This window comes from Canis lupus, chromosome 26 (genome assembly GCF_048164855.1).
Source record: "Canis lupus baileyi chromosome 26, mCanLup2.hap1, whole genome shotgun sequence".
NCBI lineage: Eukaryota > Metazoa > Chordata > Mammalia > Carnivora > Canidae > Canis > Canis lupus.
In genome coordinates this window covers 38,001,282-38,010,877 of record NC_132863.1, presented here as the reverse complement: position 1 = coordinate 38,010,877, position 9,596 = coordinate 38,001,282, and the positions used below count along the sequence as shown (strand labels likewise).

Here is a 9,596-nt window from a genome sequence, read left to right as displayed (position 1 = left end):
TCTATGGAAGCAAAAAAAAAAAAAAAATCCAAAAGTTGATAGTTCAAGCAAATTATAAATTGTTTCTGGGGATCCCTGGGTGGTTCAGCAGTTTAGCGCCTGCCTTCAGCCCAGGGCGTGATCCGGGAGTCCTGGGATGGAGTCCCAGATCAGGCTCTGCATGAAGCCTTTCTCCCTCTGCCTCTCTCATGAATAAATAAAATCTTAAAAATAATTCAGTTTCTGAGCTTGGGGAAAAGCCAGTTGAGGTTTCTCAACATTGGGTTCAAAATATCTGCAGAGGGACTGGGGTCAGGCAGTGGCAATCTGAGACATCCCTGAGTTGCAGTTTGAAGGTCTCTGATGAGTTGTTTTTTAAATTCAATTAACAAATAACATAGTTTCAGAGATAGAGGTCAATGATTCATCAGTCTTATATAATACCCAGCGCTCCTTACATCACATGTCCTCCTTATATGTCTATCACCCAATTACCCAACCCCCTCCAGTGACCATTTGTTTCCTGATAAAAGTGTCATGGTTTGTCTCAGATTTCACCTTTTCTGTTCACTTCCCCTCATTTCTTAAAATTCTACAGAAGATAGTTTTTGAAGTTTAAATTGAATGCATGAAGGGGAATACAAGACAAGTCTGGAAATATAGGCTAGGGGCCAGTTTTTGAATGTTCTGACAAATTCAGGAAGGTCACTTGGCTGATGCAGTTAATGGTATTTATGTCAAGACCATTATAGAGCTTTTGACTCGAGCTCTAGATTTATTGCTGCATAAATTACCAAAACTTTTATTTTTTAAATACATTTAACTTTAAATACATGGTCTTATTTTGAAATGCATTTATCTTACTGTTCATCAGTAATCTAGGCAGTTTGAGTGGGTCCTGTTCAGTCTCTTGTACGCATGAAGGTGTCAGCAGGGATTCATCACCAAGGACTCGATTAGGGAAGGATCTGCTTCCAAGTTCAGTCGTTGGCAGGGTTCAGTTCCATACATTGTTCACTGGAGTCTGTCCACCTTGCAATGTGGACATTTCACATCAACTCCTTGCTTCATCAAAGCAAGCACGCCAAGCAACTAGCCAGAAAATAGACCAGTGGTTTCATCTCCCAATAACCTACCCTTTTGTGGTTTTCTATTCACTGGAGGCACTAGGTTCAGCACTGAAGGAGATAGAAGTCAATACCAAAGCTTAGAAAGCATAATGTAACTAGAACAGTGTGAAATCCCAGCTTTCTCAAGTTAAGATGATCTTTAAGCATGTATTAACATTGTTGTGACAGGGGAAAAGAAGTTCAATTAGACCAGACAGGCATTTGTCATTAGACCAGTGTACAATATTCTATGATTAAACATTAATAATATTTAAATATAGCCTTAACCATAATTGCTAATCTCATAAATGACCTACAAAGCACAGAACCTGTGCTTTAGTAGCACTACTGTTTAGAAATGCCTGCAGAGGGCACCTGGGTATTTCAGTTGGTTAAGCTTCTGCCTTTGGTTCAGGTAATGGATTCTGGGGTCCTGGGATTCACTGTTCAGTGGGGAGCCTGCTTGTGCATAGTCTTAAAAAAAAAAAAAACAAACCTGCAGAAGGTACAAGAGTGGAGCCTGCCCCCCATTTGCTCTGTCCCAAGAGTTTGACCCCTGCAGATACTTGGTTGTTACTTATTATCGATGGTCCAAATGTTTATCTCCATTAACCAAACACAAGAACATTTTTATTTAAACAATTTTATTTTCTTCAGATAGGAAAGATACAAATTAAAAATTTTACCAAGTTTAACCATAATCCTTAATTCTTCAAAATGGTCAGAGAAATCTAGAGGATTTCAGATTACAAAAAAGCTTTGGGAGACAGATTCAGCAAGATCACCCTTTCTCAGGTAAGCATACAGTCAATCTTTTCCAAGAAGCCTTGTATTCCAAACTCCACAAAGTTGAGAAACTCCTGAAAAAGATTACATTCAGTATTTAATTCTGATGTAAAAAGTTCCTTGTTTGGGATGTGGGAGATTTCCCACTAATTAAGACTTCAGGAACTGGGGGGGGGGGGGGGGAATACTATCAACTACCAAAGCAAGGTAAATTCTACAAGCATGCTGCCATTTTAAAGAGTCCCATGTAGCCAAGAAGGCGGACTTTGAACAGTTTGAGGAACTCAATCTTTCAAAAAGAATCCCAACTGTGGAATGCCTGGGTGGCTCAGTGGTTGAGTGTCTGTCTTAGGCTCGGGGCGTGATCCCAGTTCCCGGACCGAATCCCACATCCTTGTGTGGAGCCTGCTGCTTCTCCCTCTGCCTGGGTCTCTGCCTCTCTCTCATTAACAAATAAAATCTTTTTAAAAAACAAAAAAAACACAAAAAGAATCCCAGCCAAAATGTGACCTGAAGCTTATTTCTAAGGCAGAATTAACTGTTCATTTTTACCTTTCTTCCAAGACCTAGTAGTACCAATAGGTCAACAATCCTACTGTTCATTCTCCTGTTTTACATACCTATTTGGGAAATGGTTTCCCAGGTTACTCCTGAACAGGTAAACTCAACTCTATGGGGGGGGGGGGGGAGGGTGATTTAATCATCTTACATCTACAGGGGCTGACTTAAGATAATGCCACTTGCAAAAACCTCACCTGTAACAGGACAGACTGAACCAAGCACATCAGGCTGCCATCTATTTACTGCCCTGTGGCTTCACAGGGCTCCAGGCCTGTAGGAAGTGAGCAGATAAAAACCAAGATAAGTGACCTGATTCCTGGGGGAGGGTCCCCACAAACCAAGCCCAAATTCCACATAGAAGGTAGCCTTAGTGGTAAGCAGAATACAGTGACAGGGATAAAAGTTCTCTGGGGCCAATGCATCAGACAAAACACTGGCTAATGGTTCAGTTAGATCAACAGGGTCGATCTGATGGGGAAAAAAGTTACGTCATCAGTTGCAATGGCCAAATTTGAGTTACGGCAGAACACAAGCTGTTTAAATCTGTCAGTCCCATATTTAAAAAATAGGGGCACATGGCTGGCTCAGTTGGAAAAGTACGACTTGATCTTGGGAACATGAATACGAGCCCTACGATGGATATGGATTACTTTTTTAAAAGGATTTACAATCTCATCCATTCTCCAGATCCTGTGTCTATTCAGCCACGTGGACATCACTTACCAACTCCTTCCCACTCCTGGTCCACTCCAAGTCTCTTGCCAACATTAAATCTGGGATAAAAAAACAAACATGAGTTCTGAACAGCTAGATGCCCACAAGAGAGGGACAAAGGAGCTGTACAAGCTGGCATATCAGACAGAAACTGGCTTAGAAAAGTTGGATCAACATGGTCGATCTGTCGGGGAAAAAAGTTCAGTCATCATATATGCCAGTAGGAAGCTAATTCTTAGAGCTGAACGAGTGAGATTTGGTTAGTCTGCTTCTATGCCCACCAACTCCATGCTTGAGCCCATCCTGTTATTGGCAGTAACAGTTAAGATAAATTCTTGCCTTCTGAACTTGTATTTGGGGCCAATGTGGCTGGAAGAGTTCTGGGAAAATGGTTGGCTTATGGAGGCAAGTGTCCACAGGATTTTGACCACCTGTCACCATCTGGTTTTTTTTGGACCTTATATTTTAATGCAAAATGCCATCACCAAAAACCTGACTCACAGGAACACGCTGGCACAGATAGATCTGTTCCCCAGTAAGTCCTGCCCTCAAGGGGCCATCATCCCTGGACTGAAATGAATTTCAAGTGCACACAGTTGGAAATTAATCTGAGTGCCCAAGTCAACCTAAAATACAAATTTAGCTTTCCTTTAGGAAAAAAAAATCCTCAGATGGGGTGCCTGGATGGCTGGGTTGCTAGAGCATGTGACTCTTGATCTCTAGGTTCGGCGTCTGAGTCCCACATTGTGCATAGAGATTAAAAATATATAATGTCCTCACTTGTAGAGGCCACTTTTAGCCAACAGGCTTGAGCAATGGGAACCTGAATAACATAAAAGGGCCCACAACTACCACTGGGCTAAATGCTAACAAACCCATTAGACCACCCACCTTAAAATCTCCATAATCCATAGATCACCAGTGAACTATATAAACATTTCCATACGTCCTGATCTTCCCCTTTAACTACAGCTCCCCACCACTGCTTCCTCAGTCTCTCCCACCTGCAGCTCCTCTGCAGTGTATTCAAACATCTCGTCTCAAGTGAATTCTTTCACCTACCCTCCTGCGCTGCCATCCTCTACCCTACCAAGTCTCCCATCCACTTGGAAAAATGCTCTGAAGAATCGTTTATCAAAAAATACATCACATACCAGGAAATGGGATCCAAAAATGTGATTTAAGAACTAACTAACATCTAGGCATGCCTGGGTGGCTCAGTGCGTGATCCTGGATTCCCGGGTTCGAGTCCCACCTCAAGCTCCTTGCATGGAGCCCACTTCTCCCTCTGCGGGGGTCTCTACTTCTCTCAAGAATAAAATCTTCAAAAAAAAAAAATTCACATCTGTTTGCTTTAAAGAGATTTTTCCACTTCGGGGAATTATTTTCCTTAAACTAATTTTTCACTAATGTCTAACGGATACTTTTAAATAACCGATAAGAAGTATCCAGGGCAGCCCCAGTGGCCCAGCGGTTTAGCGCCGCCTTCAGCCCAGGGCGTGATCCTGGGGACCCGGGATCGAGTCCCGCAAAGGGCTCCCTGCATGGAGCCTGCTTCTCCCTCTGCCTGTCTCTGCCTCATAAATAAATAAAATATTAAAGAAATAAAAGGAAGTATCCACCGCACTTTACTTGTTAAGTACAATTAGCTACGGTTACACCTTCACCCCTCCCCCTCCAGGTTTGCCTAGCAAACGAAGAGGCTCCCGGAGCACGCGGTTCCTACAATGGGCCAGGTGACAAATGCTTACGCCGGAGATCAGGAGACCGATGGCTCTAGGGATCTACCGCGGGCTCTCTTGAAGGCCCAGCAGCGACGCCCTCCTCCGAGATCCATTCCGTACCCCGTGATCGCGCAGACCTGCGAACCAACAGAGCAAAGGGCATCAGTCGCCATCTTCCCACGGTCGGAAGAACGTGGCCGGGCCTCTTGAGGCCGGTGCATCAGAACTAACTGGCAAGTGTTCAAAGACCTCAGCATTGTCGATCTGATGGGGAAAAAAGCTCAGTCATCATTTACACCAGCCAAGGACTCGGGTCCACACACAGGCACGGGTTTTTCCACTTTTAACCGGCCTCCCCGACGCCTTAAGGCGCCTTTTAGAGTAAATGGAGCTACGGCCAAGGGTGACGGCAAAGAAGGAAAAGACGGTACAGAGACCTCGAAGGGAAAACAGCGGTTATCTCCACTCACCGCACAGAGCAGCAAACCCGGGCTCCCGTGCCCGCACAACATCGAACGCAGCAGAAGGCCACAGAACACCAACACGAAAGCGCCGAGGACGGAAAAGACCGAAAAGGGATCCAGACCGCTCTTATATAACCAGAGGAAGCTCTCGCGTCTGCGCACTGCACCCGAGGCGCTTCCCCTTCCGTCCCGCGGCACGCGAGGCCCTCTGGGAAATGTAGTTTGCAAGCCGCCCAGCCCGAGGCGATCTAATGGTTGCCAAGGCCGCTCTAGCCCCGCCCCCTTCGCCGTACGTCGGGGCCCCCGGGGCTCGTCGGCCTCGCCGCCATGTCGCGCTTCACACGCACCGAGCCGCCCGCCGGGTTGCCCCTTCTGCGGGGCGGGCTGAGGCCTGCGACGGCTTTGGGCGCTGCTCACCCGCCTCCCGCGGCCGCGTCCCCTCAGCCGCGCGCGCCCGAGCCCGCCGGCCCCGCCGCCGGGGGAAGCTGAGGCGGCGCCAACCGGTCGGCCCGCTCCTGCCGGGCCTGAGGGCGGGGCGGCCGGCGGGGCCACAGGGCCCGGCCCCCTCCTCCTCCTCCTCCTCCTCCTCCTCCTCCTCCTCCCGGCCGCCCGCCCGGCCCTTCGCTCCGCCCAGTGTCTGCAGGGAAAGGAAACTGAAACTACGCGGCTCCGGGCGGGGCCACGGACCTGCCAGGGCCCGAGCCCGAGCCCGAGCCCGAGCCCCAGTGTCGGCGGCGGCGGCGGCGGGAGGACGCGCCGGAGCCGGTGAGCGACCCCCGCCGCGCCCCCGCCCCGCGCCCCCGCCCCGCGCCCGCGCCCGCTTCTGTCGGTCGCGACCCCGGCCCCCGCGCCGCCCGCCGCCCGCCGCCCGCCGCCTCCGCCTCTGCTTCTCCCCGTCGCCGTCTTCAGCCCGCGCCGCCCGGTACCCGCCTAGCATCCCCGCCGCCCCCTGGCGCCCCCATCTCCGCGGGTCCCAGGTGCCCCCCGCGGCGCCCTCCTCGCCCTCCTCAGCCAGCTCTGCCCTCACTTTCTGCCCCCGCCGCCGCCTTCCTCTTCCCCAGTCCCCACCTGCCGTTGCCTCCTTCACGCCCAGCCCCAGGAGGCAGCCCCCATCCCTCCTCGCCTGCCATTCCCGCCCCCGCCCTGCACCGCACGGCCCCGACTCCCCCGCGACCCCCTGACGTTTCCGTCGGGACCCCTGGGCTCCTGGGTGCCAGTGGCCCCCATTCTTCACTACCCCCTGGGGGCTCTGGGGGCCAATCTCCCTCACATCCGCCTCTGGCCGCTCAGCCTCCCCCCCCCCCCCCCCCCCGTAATGACCATTCTCCTCTGGTTCGACCTCTTTATTAGCTTGGCCATCACTGATTTTCTTCTTCCTGCCCTTTTAGGCCTTGATTCCCAGAGACCCGCTTTAGTCTGCTGCTTTTTTATTTTCATGGCATTTCCTGTTCTCTCTGCCCCTCCCTTTGCTTTCTTTCTTCCCCGTTTCTTTTATCCTAGAAAATTTCTGAGTTTCTATTTTAGTATTTTTCAACAACAGAAAGAAGGCATTCCCCCCCCCCCAGAACTTTTTTTTTTTTTAATAGAAAAGAAAAACAAGCCCTGAAATACTGAATGTGCATTTGAGAGCTGGGTTTGATATGATGAGGGAAGAGATTCACCCAAAATATTCCCAGCAGGAAGGAAAAGGACTCCTTTTTTCTGATGAGGATAAAAGCTACTCCTCCTATAATGCCAAATCTATTCAGAGTTTCCAAGTATGAATATTTAAAAACTCAGTGAGACGGACAGTCTCAAAAATCCCTTTGCTGAGGACTCTGAGTCACTCACTGTCCCTAGCCCCAGCTCATAGACGGACGGATGTGTATGAGTTGTACTGAGAAGTTCCCTTAAAGGGACTTCCTCTCGCTCTTAAGAGGATGACTGTTAAAAACCTTCAAGGTAGAAAGAGGAAGCAAGAACTGCGGGTTTCTAACTGGTCCCGGGGAAACAGCGTCCTGTAGAGGCTAAACCTCTGGTTAATGAAACATGTGATTTCTTTCTCTTGATTCAGTAGATCAGAGGGCTTAATCAGTTTGGCTGCATTCCAAGGAATGGGATAAGGGGTAACTGCTCACTATTTATAAACTCTAGAACACCGCATACCGTAAGCTACAGAGTACTGTATAATATAAATGCTGGGTGGGGTGGTGGATACATGGTTTTTGGATAAACAAAAATGTGCTACTTCCTACCCTGGCAGCAACATGTGTCCGCTTTATGGGAGAGGGAAATGAAACCTAGCAACTGATTAACTAACTTGGCTAAAGGCATAAAACCAAACAGTAGTTTTGAATGGGAATTGATGAACTCCCTCTACCCCAGTGAAGTGCAGGGATAAAAGGAATGGGGAATTTGAAAACACCTAAATTGTGAAATTTAACATTTTATATCATATTGGGCATTCACAGAGTTGAACACCTGTGCCCATGATTAAATCTGTTTAACTCTTAAATCACTAAGGTATAGAGACAGAAGGGTTGGCTTGATGCTGTTATAGTTTTTTTTTTTTCTGTTAAATGCTGTGTTTCAAGGGCCCTCATCTTTCTCAATCTGTGCAGATTTCCAGGTAACTGAAAGTCACGTGAACGTGGAGGAATTTGGGTAACTCACACATGGAGGACAGAAGACCTTGCGTGGAGGCTAGGCCAAGGAATCCCTATACTAACCACAGAGGTGAGCAAGATTTTCTATGAAGTGGGAAAGAAATTGAGTTCTGTATGAATGAGCAGGCCCACCGGAGATTGACAGCATCTCTCAAGTGAAGAATTACTTACTCCTTAGCCTTGGCATGAATGACTCTGAAAAATAAACAGCGCTCTCCTTTCCCTAAGAGGGCTGATTAATGGTTACAGTTCACTTTAACAAAGATAGTCATGAGATGTTTGAATTGGAAATAACACTGGTTTAGAGCAGCACCACCCAATAGACATACGAGCCAAAACTAGAATTTTTGATTTTCGAATAGCATCATTTTAAAAAGCAAAAAGATACAGGTGAAATCTATTTTTGAAATTTAATACTAATCTAATAAATTTTAAAGCATACTTAAATGACTATCCAAGTAATGTTATTTTATTGTAATATTTGAATATCTATCTATATCTGTATTCTATTATCATAGTACTTTAATAATTCTAGTATTTTTACTTATTCCCCCAAATACTTAAAATTATCATTTTAAGGTGTTATCAGTATAAAGAAATTTTAATGAGATATGCACTCTATTTTTGGTATTAAGTCTTCAGAATTACATGTGTTGTTTTACACATCTTAATCAGACTAGCTACATTTAAGATTCCTAATACCCATACATGGCTAATGGAAATGTGTGTGATAGCGTGTGTCTAGAACCGGATTCACTAAAGCACAGTTAGTTCCAAAAGCATCACTACTGCTATGATGATTGTTTGTTGTTTTAGAAACAAAATCAAATGCATTCTTGCTTTTCCCTAAGTGTGCAACATGTCGTATTTTAGTTTAGCTGTGGAATGAACGAGGAAGAACTGTAGAATTTTATTTTATGGGCTGCATCAATGTTGGAAGAATGAGAAACAGTACGATTTTTCATTCTTTAAAACATTGAGTGTTTCAGTCTGATGAAAATATGAGGACTTTCTTCTGATACTTTGAGAGTTTGGAAAGTAAGAAAATACAAAATTTAGACTTTAGTAATACAGTATTTTTATATTGTGTCAAATGTTCTTTTATGTAGTCACATTAAAATTTTCTCTGCAAAGTGCAACACAAAATATGTACAAAAATGGACTTAGCATCTGATGTCATGAAATGATACAATCATTTTTAATATGATGTGCATTCATAACATTTTTAACTTCGCATCATTGTGTACAATCATATTTTGTTGTTTTTAAAAATCATTTAAAAAAAATGTTTTTAAAAATGCCCTGGTGGCGCAGCGGTTTAGCGCCGCCTGCAGCCCGGGGTGTGATCCTGGAGACCCAGGATTGAGTCCCGCATCGGGCTTCCTGCATGGAGCCTGCTTCTCCCTCTGCCTGTGTCTCTGCCTCTTCGCTCTCTCTGAATAAATAAATAAATAAATATTTTAAAAAAAAAATCTCAATTCTGCTAAGTTGGGTCAGTTCCATCAATTTTATAGGAAAGGAAACTGAAAAACACTGGGCTGGGTACGTTGGCCAAATTCACTTAGGAAGTGTGTGGCAGATTAAGGAAGACAAATATAGCTTCATCTATAGGTG

The 9,596-nt window shown here is 46.1% G+C and overlaps 2 protein-coding genes and 3 non-coding genes across 6 annotated transcripts in view; 1 reads left to right on the top strand and 4 right to left on the bottom strand.

Annotated features, from left to right (window-relative positions):
* Nucleotides 1–1,715: 1,715 nt before the first annotated feature.
* On the bottom strand, nucleotides 1,716–6,467 carry LOC140617798 (uncharacterized). The gene is made up of 6 exons (XM_072799733.1): nucleotides 6,406–6,467; nucleotides 5,344–5,974; nucleotides 4,901–5,010; nucleotides 3,159–3,208; nucleotides 2,630–2,706; nucleotides 1,716–1,948 (listed from the first exon to the last, which is right to left on the bottom strand). Exons 1-3 carry the CDS (start codon nucleotides 6,465–6,467, stop codon nucleotides 4,909–4,911), a joined length of 795 nt encoding a protein of 264 aa, XP_072655834.1. The 3' UTR covers nucleotides 1,716–1,948; nucleotides 2,630–2,706; nucleotides 3,159–3,208; nucleotides 4,901–4,908.
* LOC140618921 (small nucleolar SNORD12/SNORD106) lies at nucleotides 2,848–2,941 on the bottom strand. The gene has a single exon (XR_012018914.1). It is a non-coding gene; the product is annotated as a small nucleolar SNORD12/SNORD106 (small nucleolar RNA).
* On the bottom strand, nucleotides 3,281–3,371 carry LOC140618920 (small nucleolar SNORD12/SNORD106). Its single transcript, XR_012018913.1, has one exon. It is a non-coding gene; the product is annotated as a small nucleolar SNORD12/SNORD106 (small nucleolar RNA).
* On the bottom strand, nucleotides 5,085–5,175 carry LOC140618919 (small nucleolar SNORD12/SNORD106). Its single transcript, XR_012018912.1, has one exon. It is a non-coding gene; the product is annotated as a small nucleolar SNORD12/SNORD106 (small nucleolar RNA).
* ZNFX1 (zinc finger NFX1-type containing 1) overlaps nucleotides 5,950–9,596 on the top strand; it is a 24,532-nt gene continuing 20,885 nt past the window's right edge. Inside the window, exons 1-2 of one of the 2 annotated variants that reach the window (XM_072801380.1) lie at nucleotides 5,950–6,102; nucleotides 7,938–8,052. In XM_072801380.1, coding sequence (XP_072657481.1) covers nucleotides 7,992–8,052 — 61 coding nt within the window. In that variant the 5' untranslated portion in view covers nucleotides 5,950–6,102; nucleotides 7,938–7,991. Of the gene's footprint in view, nucleotides 6,103–6,240; nucleotides 6,260–7,937; nucleotides 8,053–9,596 lie in introns of those variants that run through there. The other variant, XM_072801381.1, reaches the window with a different exon arrangement.